At 38.8% G+C, this 19,543-nt stretch overlaps 1 protein-coding gene and 1 pseudogene across 3 annotated transcripts; both read right to left on the bottom strand.

The window, feature by feature from the left end:
* Positions 1 to 2,052: 2,052 nt before the first annotated feature.
* On the bottom strand, positions 2,053 to 12,453 carry LOC112296053 (histone-lysine N-methyltransferase SUVR5-like; annotated as a pseudogene). Its single transcript, XR_016498600.1, has 15 exons — positions 11,220 to 12,453; positions 10,617 to 10,919; positions 10,373 to 10,483; positions 9,373 to 9,483; positions 8,500 to 8,853; positions 7,251 to 8,184; positions 6,615 to 6,895; positions 4,930 to 6,447; positions 4,334 to 4,608; positions 4,048 to 4,209; positions 3,743 to 3,859; positions 3,497 to 3,600; positions 3,151 to 3,285; positions 2,779 to 2,866; positions 2,053 to 2,565 (listed from the first exon to the last, which is right to left on the bottom strand). The product of XR_016498600.1 is annotated as a histone-lysine N-methyltransferase SUVR5-like (transcript).
* Positions 12,454 to 15,876: 3,423 nt separating this feature from the next.
* LOC112295826 (dnaJ protein homolog) lies at positions 15,877 to 19,084 on the bottom strand. 2 transcript variants are annotated; one of them, XM_024547809.3, is made up of 6 exons: positions 18,457 to 19,084; positions 18,150 to 18,324; positions 17,902 to 18,055; positions 16,888 to 17,164; positions 16,498 to 16,696; positions 15,877 to 16,322 (listed from the first exon to the last, which is right to left on the bottom strand). In XM_024547809.3, the coding sequence occupies exons 1-6, from the start codon at positions 18,607 to 18,609 to the stop codon at positions 16,012 to 16,014; spliced, it is 1,269 nt and encodes a 422-aa protein (XP_024403577.1). In that variant the 5' UTR covers positions 18,610 to 19,084; the 3' UTR covers positions 15,877 to 16,011. The 2 variants fall into 2 exon arrangements, with proteins under 2 accessions (XP_024403577.1, XP_073384923.1); XM_073528822.2 differs by having other exon boundaries at positions 17,902 to 18,058; positions 18,457 to 18,973.
* Positions 19,085 to 19,543: the final 459 nt, after the last annotated feature.

Here is a 19,543-nt window from a genome sequence, read left to right as displayed (position 1 = left end):
TATTATTACTTTTTCAGCAATAGAATATAAAAATGATAGTGCAAAAATGACTCTAAGGATTAATTTTGGTATTTGCTAGCAAACATAGTCACTACTTTATATAATTTATGTGAGTTTGTTGCAATCTTTAACATGAGTGAGAAAAAACAAGGATGACAACTACTTTATAGAAGACCTCAATCTTAAGAAATATTCTTAAATATTTTTGTTAAAACTTTATAATGCAATTTTGGTATAGATTGCAAATTCTACATCCAAGCCAATTAGATATATGGTATGAAGATAATGAGACAAAATTATTGCTACTCAATAGCGATGTAAATTCTATTCTTTATATTATAAAAATTCTTTATTAAACTATCTAAAAGCATGTATAAGTTTTTAGCCAAATTTTTAGTATAACTAAGTAATTTAAGTTTAGCATTGTTTAAAATTATTAAAGATAGAAAATAAGATGTATCACTTCTTATGTTATAATTATATATAAAATTTTTACAAAAGTATTCTAAAATAATTACTTACATTAATAAGCACATAACAATTTTATTGTACAAACAAAAACACACAAAAAACAAGTAATGAAATTTGAGCTTTTGGATTATAATGTAGTGACATATTTACATATGTTTTATTGTATCTTTACATTAAAGTTTAAATGATACTAATAAAAATCCATTCTAAACTAAAAAATTGTTTAATAATTACAAGTATCTTCAAAATAACAATTCTAGCAATATTCACTTTTGTAGATGATAGAAAAGATCTTAGCAACAAATATACAAGTTTCATTCTTTTAAATATATTAGAATTTGCAATTAGTAATTAAAATAATGTTTAATTATAATATACGTTCAAATCAATTTAAAATATAAATAAATAAATATATATATATATATATATATATATATATAAAATTAAAATTCTAATATAATTTATTTTAAATCCAAGTTAGATTTTGTAATAAATTATCTCTAAAAAAATCATATTATACATATAAGTAGTATGCTACTTACTTTTTTATAATTTTGATTATTAAAGTACTTATAAAAAATATTATCAACAAAAGTATATAACATACAAAATAACTTTATGTCATTGTGATATGCATAACAAACACCTATCAATATATCTTGAATAATGTTTATAATTTTATTTTTAAAATTAATATTTACTCCCAAAGTTTTACTATTTCTACCTAACATTATGTCTCACCTACCACATCACCATTGTTGTTGTTGTTTTATGACTTGTTCTACGGTAATTTTGTTTTGATCATTGTCCCAATGAGGCAACCTTTTATATTTGTTGGCAACAAGGTCCAATACTTGTGCCTTTACTACAACTCACTAGGCAAAGGTTTTAGGAGAGCCCAAATTTTTCTTCTAAAATGTCCAAATAAAGTTGCTTTTGAAGTGAAACAAGTCACAAAAAAAATATATATATATATTAATAAATAACAATGGCATTATAACATGTACCACACAATTTTGTGTGTAAAGATTAAAACTCTGAATGGAAATATCAATTCCTTTTTATTTAATTCTATATATATTCCAATAAATGAGACTTAGGTTCAAACTTTTTTTTAAAAACAAACAATGAAGAAAAGAAAATCTTTTGGTAGGTTTACCTTGTCAATCAATATAGTTAGAACACCATGGCTGGTTCTTGTGGATTTCAATACAGCAAGCATAAGACAGATGAATTTCTGGCAATATGTTATAATATCTAATTTATACTTTGTGCTTTGGAAAGCTGTGTTTTTGGAATTGAACCAAGATGAATCCATGTAAAAATCTGGAACTGCCAAAGAGAGCTACGAGAAAATCTCATTGATGTATCTTCAATAAACAACTATTTCAAGGACAGGAAGTAAAAAAATAGTTCACGTTAATTTTAGGAAATGACAACATATGTTGGAATCAAGTTGAATCATTCCAGCCTATGTAGTGTTTTCCACTATATAATGTATCATTCAGGTGTGAAAAGCACTACCATCAAACTGTATGCAACGCTAAATAGACAAACCCCTGGAAAGTGTGAACTGGGTAATTAGAGCACAATTCTGCAAGCATACAGTGCAACATATATTGTCATTTACTTGGGATCTCACATAAGCGAAGAAATTCTACTCGGGCACTATCTAGTTAATTGTACTTCAACAATATTGAAGTGCGGCACTTGGAGATGATTAATGCAATAGCACGGCATGGTTACTGACACAGTCCATAGTATTTACCTACAAACGAAAGTTTCTCTTCCTAAATCCTACCACATCTGAATTCGATCAACCAAAAATAATTACTTACTTGCGCGTTAAAGATAGACGAAACAAACTAAATCTCAGAATTTTCGATGGCTTGTTTTTAACTCAGGGAACAGAATTTTCAGCCAAAATAATTTAGATGCGAGTCTTGAAGCCGTCCAGTCTTCAGCATTTTTGTAGAACTAAGGTTTTCAGTAAAGCCTACCGCGCCATTTTGAAGACCCGCATTGACAAGGACAACCCTTTCCAGGAAGTAGTTTATACCTAAAGTCATATGCAAGCTCCTCCCCCGGTGCAATCTAAGACAAAAAACAAGAACAAGATTCAGAACGCTGCAGTTTGAAGCTGATTCAAGATGAGCTAGAAGATATTAGAACTTGGTCAACTCAAATCGACACACAAAGAAAAGTAGGTCCTTTCTTTAACTATACTGTCGGTTCACTTGATTATGCACAATTTAAACATCCAACGCCTCGCCCGTATCATAATGCCAGTACAGAAGCACAACTTACATCGCGTTTGGCGAAAAAACCAATATGTGCTAATTGACAGTCCAGACTTTCAACAAGAACCTCGTAGTTGATCAAGTTTGGTTCACAACTGCATTCAACAAAACACATTCAGAAGGTTGATTCACATATACAAAGGATCTGCTGTTATCAATGCGTTTCCTAGACTCATTTTACATAAGACTGCATCAATTCGTGACATGCTAAACGGAAAACTTGAGCCATTTCAAGGGTTGAAAGGCGGTTTTGGTGAGCACCAAGTCATGACTCTGATTATTATATCATTATTTGTGAACAAATTTAAAAGGCTATTAGAATAGAACTTGATTTTCTTAAGGGGTATTAAAATAACTCGACAAACTTACAACAACTCACCCATGATTGATAAATCGAGCAACGTTTCCATATTTAGTTGCATCAATTACAAAGGGCTTTGAAATAGACTTTACACCGACTACATCCAGATGTGCATCAATGTTGTACAAATAACTACAACCCACTTGATCATATCTGGTGCATATAAATCCATTAGTACTTCCACGAGGTCCTCTTTGTCAATTCTCTCAAAGACACAAATAAATCATCGAGCACAAGTGCCCTACATAAACACAATTACAAGGAAGTAAGAACCACTAAAATTGACAGCGAAGGTATGAAATCATTTTGGTAGTATCACGTGCTACTGTAACCACAAGGTTGGACAGTATTTGTTGACAATCACCTCTTTCCTCTTTTATTTGCCTCTGAATCGTTGAGGACCTCTCCTACATACTCACACACAAATGTACCCCTTGAAATGGCCTCAGCTGCTCGCACACCCCAGCCCTGCACCAAACCAAACCCGTCACAATAACCCGAACCCCTCAACCCTTTGTCGATCAATCTGGCTCCAGTATTTAGTCCGATTTATTAATATTGAAATTGTTTATCCAATCGCACAGAAACGACTGTAAGCAGAGAACATTACCTTGTGTGGACTTATGAAAACTTCGAGTTTCAAATGAACACCCTTTTGTAGGACACGATTGCGGCACGGATCTTTACACTGACAGCTGGAATTGCACTCATAAACCATATATCCCACCTGCCAAATGCATGCTGATCATAGACAACAAAGGAGAAGCGCATGGGGTCTGCACTAGCTAACATTCAGCATATGTGAATACAAAGGACTGGTATTAGCATCTGAAATTCCAGCCAATGTTGTTCTGAACATGCTACGAAATATGATTCTCACATCAAAAATGAAGTATCAAAGGAAATGAAACTTACATCAAGAATAATGCGGCCGAATTCATCATAAGGAAATTGGCCTCTAATGAATTTCCCATCAATAGTGAAGGCTTCAGTATTATCAGTGTCAAACATGGACATATGGTCGCAGGTGGACGCCGAGCACTCATCTTCAGTGCATGAGCATCCCACTTGAGAGTTCTGTACAACCAATGCCGAATTCGTCCGTCAAAAAAGATACAAACTTCTCCTTATGGTACCTCAGTCCTCGCAAGAGATGCACTCAAACAGACAGGGACACTGCACAAGGGATGGAGACACAAACCTTCGTATCCAGACCTAATGAAGGGTCAAGGTGCCTTTGAGTTATGTACACAAAGTTATTCCAGGGTTAATTGTTTGCTGGAGATGTCAAGCTTCCACCATCCGTACACAACGAACACGTGAAAGGCTTCATTACATCTCCATCCATCACACAACGAATAGGTACTTTCTCCAATCCATTACTTAAGTCTCCAGATGGGAGCACACTGTTTAAAAAAGCATTCTTGCTTGAAGGCAACAGATCTAGTGCACCCACTGCATGACCCTTCCCATCACCTGAATGAACAACACAAGCTCTAAATGGTTTCCTAATGAAAATGCTGTCAACATCTCATTCCCCCCAGTGCGCCAAACCCCACACCGTTCCATCCATACACTGCATGCCACAAGGTGCTCCAAGGCATGCATATGCTAGAGATAACTAGCAGACGATGAAAAGATATCCACCATAGAAAACTAGTGGTCTCAATGATGACACTTATTGGTTGAAATCATTGTGCAAGGTTGTGACCCTTCGAGCAGACCCAATAAATAGATAACCCAGCTCCATAAATAATATAATAAATGACAAAAGCAATTGAGAAATCTGCACATTACCTGCACAAGCATTTGAAGATGATTTTGCAAGTGCACTCCGATCAATTTCCAAACTTGGCACTGGTTGTATTGCACCATAAGTCTTGCAGCCATCCGGGCACAAATATTTGTCTTGGTGCCAACGAATCTCTAATTTTGCTTCACTACAAAGATGTACAGCCTTCACAAATAGCCTTGGTGGCAGATACGCATACCTCTTGCCAAGTTCATTAAAAAACCAATCCTTACAGCAGGTACTGCGAGCAACCTCCAACAACTCTTTGCTGTTGGGACGCGATTCAACAATTCACCTTGTAATGGGCCAATTATTCCATCATTGGTTAGGGTGTAAATCCCTGTCTGACACTCTCCACGGCCATTGGCTATAAATGCCTGCTTGACGGCGGAATGTTCAACTTGATGATGTTGGGCCAAGTCTGGCAACAAAGCGAACCTCATTCCACAAAATCGGCACTTAAACCTATTCGCATCTGTGGTCGTGACACGAGCAGGGGCTGGGGTTAGTGTACCACTAATACCGGCAAGCTTCGCTAATCTTCGTGCACTTTCTGCTTTTCTATCCCTCTTACGAAGAGACCGTTTCTTCTTCTGTTCCTTCAAAACTTGCTTTACGGCTCTCATGCGTTGCAAAATTGCTTCTGCTCCACCTGATCGCTTTTTCATAGAAACAGATCTCCCTCTACTTGCATTTTTGGCTTTAGCTCTTGCACGATATCTCCATTTCTTCCCATTATCATCCCTGTCACCTCCTTTCCCTGTAGGAACAGGATGCCAGTCACCCCTCGTTTCTTCGTGTTTCGTCTTTCTCGTTTGCACAGATGGCATGCCGTTGGTGGGAAACTGATCTTTAACAAGTTCATCCGTTTTGTCTTTATGTTTAGTTCGATGATGGCGTCCCAGGTCCGGAAGAACTGGAAACTTCATTGGACAGTACCGACAACTGTATTTATACGTGTCCTTAGCCGGCATCACGTCAACCCTCTTAGAATCGTTTGCGGTCACCATACTGTTCATTGCATCAAAATTCCTTTTCGTACCAGAGCGCAAAAGCTCCGGACCCCTATGTAAAATTTGTTTGTGTTGTTTGACTTCCCACAATGTATTGAAAGTTTCGCAATAAAAACTACGTTTTTGGCCCATGCGTGGCTTCAGCGTGGATTTCACTCGCCTTGCAAAGTCGGGGTTACTCCACTGATTGTGGTGCTGATCCTCCACATGCTGCCATAAGTGATCAAAGTCCAAGTACTCCTTGTCACACATCAAACACACTGACCAAGCTTGCGAGGACATTGAAACATTTGGATGAGTTTTTTTCAAATGTCTCGTAACACTTGTTTTATTCCTGAACATCGCATTACTCTTGTCACAAATACGACAGAGTAGACATTTTTCAAACAGTCTCGCCTCCCGCTTGTGCTGCTCCTTCCAATGCTTTCCGAGCACACATAACTGCTCAAAGTTCTGACCACATAAAGAACATAAATACCTAGTATCGCGGCAAGCTCCTTTGTCTCCAATCTGCGGAGAAATAAATCAAAACTATCAGAAAGATTTAAAAATAAAAAAAATAAAAAATAAAAACCTGGCTTGAAGCATCCAGTCTTGGAATGTGAATAGATACGACAAGAATGAAGTACTATCAATCACATGATCCTGCAGAGAGTTCTACAAATCATGAAACAAACCTGTACAGGAGACGGTGTCGACTGCCAAGCACTAGCATCATTTGATACTGTTTTCACCTCTGGCTTCCAAAATTCTCCAGAATGAGAACCAGACAAACCAACATCCCAAATAATATTTGAGCTTTTTCTGCTGACTAAACCACCTTCCAACACGATCTTAGCTAGTCTATCCTTTTCTGATGCGAGTATTTTCAGCAACATCTCTCCAGAGAGTAAGTCCTTTGCAAATTCATCAATAATAGAGTCTATCATCTGATTGCACTGTGCTCCATCGTTTCCTTCTGGAAGCACATACTAAAATATCAGTCGCCGCCACAGAATAGTCAATTTCAACGTTCTGCCAGGATCTCAAAGCTTTATAAACAATTTTAATAAAGCAAATGTACATATAGTATAAGTCTTCACCTAGAACGCGACTATTGATCACATCATGGACCGAAGCAAAGAACGGTAAGGGCTAACTGTTATTCAAAAAAGATTAACCCAAATCAAGGTAACACAAAAGGAAAAAAATCGCAAAAGGGTTAAGAGATCCAACAAAAATATCCGGTGAAATGCATACTCTCAACAAGTTTGAATCTATCACAATGCAGCATCCAAGCTTTCAGGATACAACTCCGTTCAGTGGATACAGACCTTCACGCAGGGACAATCCTTCATTCATGTATTGGCAGAGCAGTTCTCGTGCTTTGATAAAGCTCCTCTTTTCCCTCACGCTCATATTAGCAACAAGTCTGCTTAAATTCTTGTCATTGATCGGGTCCGTCGAAAGCCCACTAATTTTAGAACCTCCATTGCCATTAGAAGCTGCACCTTTTAGATGTTTTTGAGTTCGCCGATCAGATAGTTGGGGGTTGAGTTGCTCTATTTTCACCACCGCACCATCATCTTTTACTGGTGTAGCGAAAGTGTTACCTCCTACTTGATCTGGGGTCTTCTCAGCATGATCGGTAGAGTAGTTTTGGACATTCTTCATCGAGTGCGTAGGCAGAGTACCCTGTACAGTAACACCAGCGCACCGCAAATGCTTTGCCATCACAACTTTATCATTTTCTCACTTCAAACCGTCTTTTCTGGCACTCAACAGGAATCTATCACAATCCTCCGACTTAGGCGGTCGGCAATCAGCATGCATTACACAATGATAGCTTCCCTCAACAACAGAATTCGCACAACGTCGGTTCTCTAGCCAATAACGTGCCATGCACAAATTACTGGGCTCCAAAGAAGAATCAGCAACGAAAAGGCTTTTGGACAAGCCTTGATGCTTTTCACAATACATCCCTTTCATTGCCTGCCGAGGGCACCTTCTCTTCTTATTTTTGAGATAAGCTGAGCAACCCCAGGCATCTGATTTAAACTTCCATTTCCAAGTCTTTGACGACGAGTTTAAAAAACCATCGTGGCATAACTTAACACCACTTCCTTGGCCCGTCAACTGCAATTCTGAGGCTACAACTTTGGTTTCAGATGTGTGATCAACAACAAACTCTGATTTTGTAGCATCCACAGAAAAAGCTAGTGTTTGAAAACAAAGAGCAACAAGCTCTGATGCAGCTGGACAATATTCCTGTGCCCAGAACCACATTCTACTTTTTCAGCACTTACATGTTTGTGCTAGAATGTATTAGTGCATCGCCTTGTTAAATCTTGAAGATTGTGTGGAAATTCAATGAGTCGGAAATTGTTTTTAAAACATTTATATGCAACTTCACGTGCTGTTTTACTTGGAGCAGCTATGGTGAAAGACATGAATAAAATAAATAAAATAAATAAATAAAATAAAATAAAATAAAATAAAATAACTGTCAGGTTTGAACCCAAATGCATGAATTATAGTTAAGTGATGCTTAATGAACTCTAAGAAAGTGAATTAGGCACAAACCATGGCAGCAGACGATGAGGGGCCCGCGTCGTTACGCGTCTCAACTTTGACTTGCTTTCTAGTAGTCACGCGTGTAGCAGAAGCCAGATGTTGTGATTGGACACTTCTATCCTTTGGTTTGCGACCACGCTTGGCTCCGGTGTATTGTTTCTCTTGGGCTGGACTTGGAGTTATCGATAAAGAGGAAAAAGGTCTGGACGTCTTGTCAGCTGGCACAGGAATGTCATCCTCAGGTAACGTCAGCTCGTCAAAAGCCGGGCCTTTCCAGTCTGTCCAACCTGGATCAAGCACAGGTTGCTCAGGAGCCTCCCAAAGAGTTGCTGCCTCATCCCAAAGGATAACTCTTATACATTCCTGTCAAAAGTGAAGGGAAAAAAATTCAAATAAAGGACAAATAATAGGAAGTGGGTGTGGATCTCATGCACGAAACTCTATTAGGCCCAATATTACCTTCAATGGTGGACAAATAATAAGGCAATAGCTAAATATGCACTCACTGACACTCAACATAGCAGCAAACAAGTTTATTTTGAACACAACAGCCAGGGATGAAGTGAAAAAAATAATGTGAATCCAAACGGTAAGGTCTAAAAATGTTTCGCATTCTCCTTGTAACGCCTTAAAAAATTATCATTCCATAAAAAGTTTGATGACCTTGACAATGTGATTGACTAACACAACCATTATGCACACGTAAATCAGATCTTCATTTTGGTCTTCTCGTTCTAAACCCATAATTCTACTAAGGAAATTTGGAGTATATGCTGAAACCGATAACCAGTGGATTCACTGGAAACATCTAAGCAAGAACTAAAGACTCTCAGTACGCTTGACACAAAAACAAAAACAAAAACACCAAAAAAAGCCACAAACCTTTGTCAGTTTCTCAACAGCTGCCGCTGTACCAGCTTTAATACATTCTTCTGTCCATGCGCTCAGACGTTTCTTAACCCAAGACTGTCGTACGTAAACTGGCTCAACCACCTGCACACAACTCCATGTAAACTATGCTGCAATATGATTTTACGTTCTTGGAAAACTTGAAATAGCAAGACCTGTGCAAACATCATACTATTCAGACGTACCTAACAGTTATAATCTCTTTCACAAGAATTCAACACACGATGTATCATATAGAATACTGGGGCAGAATGTGGTATCATTTTTATTTTCACGCACATATATGACGAGTAACCATTGATGCAAAATAGTCCAGATCCAGAGTGTGTTCGCCAAAGGGAGGTAGCGCAACTAAAGGTATGTTTTAGACAATCATGAGAAGTGGAAGGGTCAATTTAGTAATTTCAGAGATTTCGTCTTAGGCCTGCACCCTTTCTAGTCGGTTCCTTTTAAAAGACTAAACGCTATCACTAGTTCGTTCCTGAGCGCGTCCAACATCTCTAACTTCTGAAGTATACAAGGTGGGCACATTTATGTCGCAATACCATGAATTGTGCAACAGTGTTACCGCTACGATTGACTTATCCAGGTTAGAGCAAGGGCATGTCGAAAACAAACATTACTGAATAGTGGGTTTAAATGAGGAATGCATCGATAAATCTTTGTTGCATGTTTCTGTGACAATACGCTATGCTATGCATGCCGGTCATACCTCTTTGCTGAGTGCTCCTAACCACTGTACAACTGGTTACACCAACTACGTTCGGCCGAAAGTCCCACAGCCAATATAGAATAACTGCTACTAGGTTTTGTATTTCGATGCAAAGGTTAGTGTGAAATGAAAAAAAATTATAAGAGTTTCTTACTGACTCCATGAAGCATTACAAATCCATTTTGAAGGGAGGAAAAAAAAAAAAAAAAAAAAAAAAAAAAAAAATGGTCAAATGCAACAAAGGGTCATTGAAGTGCTTACAGCATGTATACGAACTAACAGTGACCCCAGTTCTGAGTACTTGGTTGCTTCAGTTGCCTCCCTAGCAAACTCTTTCCAAGCACTTACATATCGTGCTCTTTCAACCACCCCCTGTTCCAGCAAACTAGATATTAGAACCTGCATGAAAATCTGTAAAAAGGGTGTTGGAATGTCAGTATTTTGGTAAAAGTGTAATTCAAGTGACAATTACGTAAGGTGCACGTGGTATACTGAAGAAAATCACCAATATGTGGAGTCGGTCGCTTATATCAAGCATTTCCCACCCCAAACTCAAAAATGTACGTCGTCTTGGTGCCCCGGTATCGACCACCAGACGAAGCCAATCACTATGAAGTCCTGTTACCAGAGGCTCCGGATTTTGGCTGATATCGCATATATTTTGTGCATCTATCCAAATATATGTTCGGTTGGTGAGCAGATAAATGGGAACGTATTCTTTTTTCCTATACGTAGGCATAGCCTTCAAAGTTGCTACTCTGCAGTCTTCCACTCTAACCTGGATGGCTGCCTGCCATTTTCCTCTCCACTGCAATAAGAAAATACCTATATCAGACTTAAAGGAGAACAATATGCAGAATTTTATGATGAAAACGAAGGTAGAAAACTCAGTCATAACTCGGTAACCTGCTTTCATGCTCAATAAATTCATGATGGAACAGGTGAGGAAGGTGATCGACCAAGCATTTCATTGTATAGAGTATGCACTATTATATAATACTCGCGAGACAAAATTCACAACTTAAATTTATCGGCGGCAACCTTGATGCTTCCTCTAACACTGAAAGTAAAGAAATGTTAACTCGTAACGCTTAAATACAGCTCGTACCTTTATCCACACAGCCTTCCCAGATTCCTGATGCTTTAAGCTAGTATGGTCCTTCTTGGACGAGGCGTCCTTCTGGAGGGAATTAACAGCAAGCTCCAAAACTTGAGCATTCTCAAGAGTAACCAAAGCAGGCTCCAAGGTCACAGAGCAAGCAGTGTTCTCTGGAGGAGTAGCTAGAACAGGGACCAGGGGTTTAAGGGGTACAGAATCCTGTTCAAGAGAAACAGGCTCTTGTGTCCTAGGAGCAACAATACCAGAGAGTTCCTGTGTGACATGATCAATCGTTGAGCTGCCAAGTTCATGCCCATTTTCTAAAGCGATAACCATGCTCATCAGCGGCAAAACCTCTTTCCCTACTCCAGCCCCGTGATTCGAGTCAACCTCATGTCTGTTGTGCGTTCCATAAGCAACAGGAAAGACCACACGATCCTGGACTGATTCCAGAGAAGCTTCAGTTTGCAACCCAGCCCCTTGTAAAAAGTTAAGTTGGTCATCAGTGGCAGGTAATGCGAAATTACCCACCAGATGATCATCAAGGTTATGTTCAAAGGCCATCAACTCCTCCTGCTCTTCCACAGTGAAATTGGATTCGCCTCCCGCCTCGGGGATATCAAATAAGAGCTTGAGCAGAGACATGGTGTCAGCCTCTTCAAATCCCAAGCTCACCAGTCCCCACTCTAACTTATGCCCTAACTCTTCTCATACCCCCAATGCAGGTGCAAACTCTGCACCTCCACGACAATTCTCTCTACGAAAACCTCACATCAGACACTCGAATCCACTGCTCACGCCATCTTCCACCACTGCATCACTCTCCCACCTAAATACCCGTCCTCTTTCACAACAGAAAAGAAACAATCAAAACAATAGTAATTAAGATCGATCAATGCCACCGTGCCTCCCTCCCCGCTCACCACATCGCCGAGTTAATTGCTCGCCCCATTTTCATCTCCAAATTATGCAGGTGAGGAAGGAGAGACATCTTGCGAACATCGTCTCACCGCTCCAAGGCTTTCGCCCATGCATCAGAAAACCATGTGGAAGGAAAAAAAAGAAAAACTACAGGCGTTGGAAGACAGCAACGAATACGCTGTTTCGATTTGATAGTCTACCACAAACCTGCGCCCACGAGCGATTGCATCGACATGGGATGCAGTAGAAAACCCTAGCAAGTATTCTCAACCATCACTGGGACCTCCGTGTCAAGGGTGAGCTTCACAACTGGTGACGGAGGAAGAGTCCCGGGTTGGCGCACTGGACTCAGAAGCTGGACTCATTTGAGTTCGTCTTGCTTTGGCGGGTATCTAAATCCTGGGATCCGGTTCTCTGTCGCATGCTACCGGGTATTTTCACTTTTGCTTCTGATCCGGGCTTCAACTCGGGTCTCAGCGCCACGTTCCCAAAAAGTTGATGCGGTTCCCAAAAGTTTGATGTTCTCCTTGTCATGATTGGTATCACTTCATGGTTTTTTGCCTCAATAGTTTGCTACAATGCTCAAAATTCTTGTTGGCTTTTTTCTGGAATACATATTACTATTGCATACAAAAAAAATTAAAAATACAATAACTAAACCAAATGCCACCCATGTGAAGAAATTTTTTGAATGCTTCATTGTTGGTTTGAAAATGACATTATCTCTTAAAGATAAAAAAATAATCACAAGGGAACATTGAAAATCCTTTAAGGAAAACTGAAAATCCATTTTCGTTTTCATCAAGACAAGACTAGCAGAAATAAAACACGTGCTTCCAACATACTTCTCAACATTTTGATTGAATTTAAAGCATTTCCAACACTTTTTCTTTTTTTTTTTTTCCTCAAAGTTCGAAACAAAAACAGAATTGAAAGCTTCCATAAATAGCAATTGTGATAAAATTTCCAGGAAAAGAAGTTAATTTTTCCAAAATTCAAATCATGATTGATGTTTGAGAAGCATTTAGTGTGAAAAGATTCGAGAACTTTCGGGGTCAAAATATTTCATTTTTTGCGCTTCAATTATATTTCATTAAAAATTAAAAACTTCAGTCTTTTAATGCACTAATATTCAGTGGTTTCGATGAATTATACTAACCAGGTAATAATTTTCAACTAAATAGTAGGATTTTTCAACCTGGAATTTGCAATAATTTTTTTTTGTCTAGTGATACAATTTGCATTGTTCAATAAATCCTGATTAATCCCCCTCAGGATGATATAACATACGCTTGTCAAAAACTTCAGTGCGACTGATTGAGCAAAATATCCATTTTATTTCTTTAAGCAACAACGCCAAGTATTCCAAAAGTATTCCAAAAAGCTCTCTAGTTGGAGACGGTCTGACACAGATGTCAACTCGGCATGCAGCCAAGTAAGCTTCCATGTCATCAGCTGACTTGGCGAAATACCCATCCAGGTCACAGCATTGCCGACACTGAAGGTGCATCGGCGAATGCCATCACCGATCACGTTGATTTCGAACCCGATTTAGTGCTGTCGCATTATTGTAGCCGATTCTGTGTCTCCTCCGACTTCAATCCCTCGCTTCATTTTGGCTCATTATCATTAAGATTGCAGCTCTGCACAGCTTTTCCCCGAGACTCACTAAGAATGGGAAAAAGTCGCGTTGCTGATGGTTCCGAGGGTTGCAAGGTATTCCGAGTAATTTTTTGATGTCACGATTGGATAGGCCGCAAACTTGATCGTCACTAGCCTCCAGACATTTTCGTGAACCCGATCTGCCTGATTGTTTGCAACAGTTAAGAGAATAATAATGCCTCGGTGTGCAGTTGTCTATTGGTTCGGAATCTGAAGTAGAAAATTTCAATATTCGATCCATGAAAACAGCCACCGTCGGTGAGAGTTCTGACAGCCCAGTAAGCTTTGAACAAAGGATGACTGCTATTAAGGTACAAGACCCATTTCTGATAACTTAAGCATTTCATTATGTTCAGTGTAAAAATAAAAATAAATAAAAACAAAAACACTCATGTAAGAAAATAGAAATGAGGAGGTTCCAAGTGTTTTTACACAATTTGGCTCAAAAACATAATTTATATAAATATTTTAGCACAAGATTCTCTTCAATCCATTTTTGACATATAGGTCAACCTAATTCTGATCAGTGGTGGGTTACAAAATCAATAATTCAACTTTTACAAACTAAGAAGTGTGGCACATTTTAACAAATCTACACAATTCTTTATTATTTTGGTATAACACAACACACTTACATAATTTATTTTTATTTTTGTTTTTAAAATGTATAGTAGAATGCATCTAAACAACCTATTTTCTATCTTGATGCAACGAAATATATTTATGCATAATATAATATATTCTTACACATTGTAATTCTTGCACATACATTATGTCTAAAGAAACTCAAATTCAACATCTTTCTTAGGATAAACCCTTTCCTTCTATATGCACTTATTAGTGATGTATTTCCTAATTAGCTTGTTTAAGAAACTAAGTCAATTATACTTAATTATTTTGTTTTTTTAATTTTTCTTTTCTTTTGAAGGCTATCTTTATGCAAATAACAAATAAAATCTTCTGAATTCTATCATATAAAATATTGAAATGAAGTGAAATTAGTGTTATCAAATCCACTCACATTTACCTCATAGCTTTTTATTCTTTTTCTTTGTACTTAAAAAGATAAGGTGAGAGAATACAATTTTTAAATTGTTTGATTGTTTGAAATTTGAAAAGCCTCATTAAATTGACTTTATACTTAGAAAAGTAAGTCTAAAGGTTCTAAGAGGAAAAGATGAAGTTGAATGTTGTTCTTTTTTTTTACATGACTTAAATAGTGTTGTTTCCCAAAATTACTATTGGGTCTATTTCAAGAGATTGTTTTTGGGAACAATAGAAAAAGCCATGCCAAAAAATACTTCATAATTCAAACTTCATAATTTTTATTTTATTTTATTTTATTTTTTGTATTCTTCAAACTTTTTAGATGTATTTAGACTTGCAATAAAAAAGATAAAAACTCACATATTTAGACTCACATATTTAGACTTGCAATAAAAAAATAAAAATAAAATTGATCCATTTCTTTATGTCTTTTCACTTTATTCTCTATCCAAAGGCCAAGGCATCCAAAGGACTTTTTTTTTTTTCACTAAACAAAGAATCTTGATAAAACTTCCAAACCATAACCTTTTAAACTGGGCTTCTAAATGTAAAGTCCCCTTGAAAAAAATTGATGTCTGTATTTTGCAAATGATATGACCTCAAGAATGTTGCATGGTTCCAATAATGTCCCAATAATGTGTAATGTACACAATGTGATCTTCCTTCAAGCAGTATGATAACGTGTGCTGGAATAAAACGTAGAGAGAGCTCAAGCAATATCCACATGGAAGAGAGAGAATGCTTGTTAAATTTGATTAACAATGATCAGTAAATGTTATCTCGCAGTGAATCCATGTAATTTATTGTCCTCTGCCCATTCAACTCACACCAAGCCTACTTGTAAGATTTTACATTTTTTCATGGCAGACAAGTACACCCCCATTCTGTTCCAGAATCAATAAATAAATAAAACCATACCCACACAAAAAGCAAGAGTGGGGACTAAGCTAATAATAAAATGTGAAAAAGTTTAAGATTGAGATTAAGATTGAGGGGCACTCCTTCAGTGGAAGACTTTTGCTGCACTCAGTCCCTGTTTCACTTAAAAGAGTTCTCAAATATTTACTGAAGTGATCGATACAAAAAAAGTGTAAGAATCAAAAACATTGCTACTTTTGTACCATCAAGTTTAACATCTAAAGAAGAAAAAGAAAAAGAAATTCAGAAGAGCCTACTGTTGATTACACTGGACGCGAGGTCCTTCATCCTCAAGCTTTGTCTCTTCTTGTTGCTCCTCCTCCTTTCTCATCTTGTCCTCAATGTTTACATCGATCATAGTTGTTTCCTCACACTCGTCTAATTCCATGTCCGTGAACATCACAGCTGCTCTGGGTGGTAGAATATCCTCAATTGCATCGCATCGATCCATTGTCAGTGACCCGGACTTGGGGAAGTCCACAGTGAAGTGCAAGTATAACCTACCCTTCTCAAAAGGTCTTTGATAGTGCGGCATACCCTCGTCGTTGATAGCCTTAAATTGACCTGCGTGCCATGAAGACAAAAACAAGTCCATCAACCAACTCACCAGTGAGGAACCTCAATTTGGTCAGTGAAAATCCATCCGTGATTAATGAGACTCCACATCACATATTGCAACCCACAAGACCCTCATCGCCACTTTCAATACAAGTACATCCTCGTTCCTGTAAATCAGTACCTGGCTTCACAATTTCACCGGGTTTTGATTTGATCAGAAGCTGCCTTCCATCCAAGTGTGTCAGAGAAAACTGGAAACCGCACAAAGCTTCTGTCAGGCTCAGTGTGCGCTCCAGAAACAGGTCGTCTCCTTTCCTTTTGAACTCCGGATGCTCCTTCAGTTGTAAAACGAACACAACATCTTCTGTTGCTTTCTTGTGCTATATCCAACACAACAAAGACAATCACGTGTCACCATTGCATGTTCGCAATGCAATGCCCCTAACACGCGTATCGTCAACTTCTCCTACACATAAAACTCCCATCAACATAACTTACTCCCACCTTCTCCAGAGTCAAACATTACATTCAACCCCACATAGCCGCAAATACATCCTACAGCATTACATACCGCCTCGTTATACCCGCCTTGCAACGTAATCTTCTGCCCATGCTTCATGCCCTTGTCCACAACTACCTCCCACACTTTCTTCTCGTGCAACAGCTTCTGACCCTTGCACTGTCCACATTTGTCCTCCTCTCTGATAGTCTCTCCTGAGCCTCCGCAGCCAGAGCAAACACTCTGTATCTGCTGAATCATATTGGGACCCAGCTGGCGTATCAAATTCGTCCTGCCTGAACCTAGACACTCTGCGCACCGACTGGATGAGCCGGTCTTCGATCCCGTTCTGCAGGATTAAAAGCGAATTTTTTTTGATAAACAAACTAGATGGCTGTGGCCAATGAAATTGAATTAAGCCTTCAAACAATGGGTACTAAACCAGTCGCACACATGCGGATGCAGAAATATGAGTCTGAACTGTAAACCTACTAGTAAACGCTGTGTCGTTAGTCGAAACCCTAAAAGGATGTTGCATTGAATAAAATATGACTCTAAGTATGGACTTGCACGGGTAGGGACTTTGTTTCTTCAGTGAATGTTCCTTAGTTTATGGTGAAATCCTCATTCATCAGCCAATAATCTAAAACCTCTGACATGAACTTCTTACAAACATGTCGACTTGTTCTGATTTTGAATTTGAGTGGAAATTTTGAGGTTAGACAGAAGAAACGAGCGAAAATTACAGCAGGTTTTAGGTGACCTCACGACAGAAGCTTACGGATTTTCTGAAGGACACCACGGAACCGTACTCAATTTCTTCAAACTAATCAAGAGCAACCTATACTTCTAAGAATTGAAATCACAATCTTACAAATCATCACAAAGTTCAAAGTATCCGAGCAACTAAGAGCAGATTGGTACTAATCATCCCACTAGAATAACGATCAGCACTACCAGATCACACGTCAGACTCAGTAATCACATTGACTTGATTACCGGTAAGCACCGGCAGGTTTACATGCTCATCCTTGACCTCCCAATTATGGAATTCAACGAAGCATAAATAAAAATTACAAGCCTTACCCTTTACAGTTCCTGCAAACAACATTTCTCGATGTATTGACCTTCTTTGTTGCTCCATTATAAAGATCTTCCAATGTTACCTTCAAGGGATGTGAAGTCTTCTCCACATGTTCTTCTTTCTTCTGCCGCCTGAAATCCCTGCTACTTCCGCAGCCTGCTGAAAGCGAATTTGAATGAAATTGACCATAAACCAGATGTTCTTAAAACTTCCATGCAGTAGTTCACCGAAAATTCCAAAACGATCATACCTCCGAAAGGATTACCGCCGGCGCCGCCAAATAACGAGTCAAGGATGTCAAACGGATTGAGTCCAGCATCTCCTGAACCAGCTCCCTCTTTAAGAGCGTCTTCTCCATATTTATCATATATTTCTCGTTTCTTGGGATCACTAAGTATTTGGAATGCATGAGCAAGTTCCTTGAACTGCAGAGAGAAAGCTACGTCTTAGTTCATCTATAACAACATCTCACATCTGCACCTTCTGTGCTGCACGTCGACAATCCCAAACGGCTAAAACTCAAGTCCTACTCAGAATCAAATAGAGCGTAGCCCTACCTTCTCTGGATCTCCACCTTTGTCAGGATGGTTCTTAATTGCAGCCTTCCTGTACGCCTTCTTAAGCTCATCCGGCGATGCGCCCTTACCCACCCCAAGGACAGCATAATATTTTGAGTTGTCACTTTTCTTCGTAGGTATACGTTGGAACATGACTACTAATTTTCTTCACTATTGCTCACCAGCAAGTGAGATCTTTATCCAAGTACCCCACCAGAACCCAACTCTGTTTGAATCTTCTACTAAAGTCTTATCACAGACACCGCTCCTCCAACGCCCAAAGCAAGCGACTATCCGGATTAGCAGCAAAGAGCTGAGGCTAAAAGCACCAAAAATCAGACACCTCAAGCGAAACCAACGATCGATCAAGGATTCACGACCGAAACAGCGCTTTGCAGACGCAACCTTCGCAAGAGAACATATCTTCTCCGACAGGGGAAAACTTAGAGCAACTTTTCTAAGACTAAAAATACGAAACGCAGACATCAACCCAAATTCAACCCATTTTAACAATTTTATTAGCTTTTTCTCAGACAACGGTAGACCACCGCAGGAGCTGAGAGCATCGCTCCCGAGGACAAGGATCACCTGGCCCCCCCTTTCATGATTGCAGACACATTGTTCCAACCCATCCTCACCGTGTGTCTGATCGGTCACGATAGTACCGACAAACAGAGAGAGAGACCTCATAACCTGCAACCTTCGCAACAAGCTGCAGGTTTTCGGCTAACAATCCACCCTACTCCTACTCCTACTGATGCTACATGAGAGTCTGTTTTCTAGACATGGCCCACCTTAGTAGAATATTGTGTCCATTCACAGACCATTGCCGCAAGATTGCAAAGGTTTGTTCTGACCGTTTACCGGAACGAGTGTCTGTATCGGCCATGGATCTGACAAGCCAATGATTTTGGTGGTAAACTGTATAACCAGTGAGTGGTGTCCATTTGCATAACTTATGTGGCTTTACTAATTCTGTGTTGTGTTGTGGAGAAGATGTGCTATTTGTGGCATATATCTTTCTGGAGGAATTGGGTCCTGAGTCGTATTTCCTGCAGGTTTTGCTGCTTTTGGAGGTTGAAGGAAT

The sequence above is a fragment of the Physcomitrium patens genome, chromosome 19 (genome assembly GCF_059467195.1).
Source record: "Physcomitrium patens ecotype Gransden chromosome 19, ASM5946719v1, whole genome shotgun sequence".
Taxonomy (NCBI): domain Eukaryota; kingdom Viridiplantae; phylum Streptophyta; class Bryopsida; order Funariales; family Funariaceae; genus Physcomitrium; species Physcomitrium patens.
Note: the sequence above shows the minus strand (reverse complement) of the source record. Positions and strands in the feature narration are given on the sequence as shown.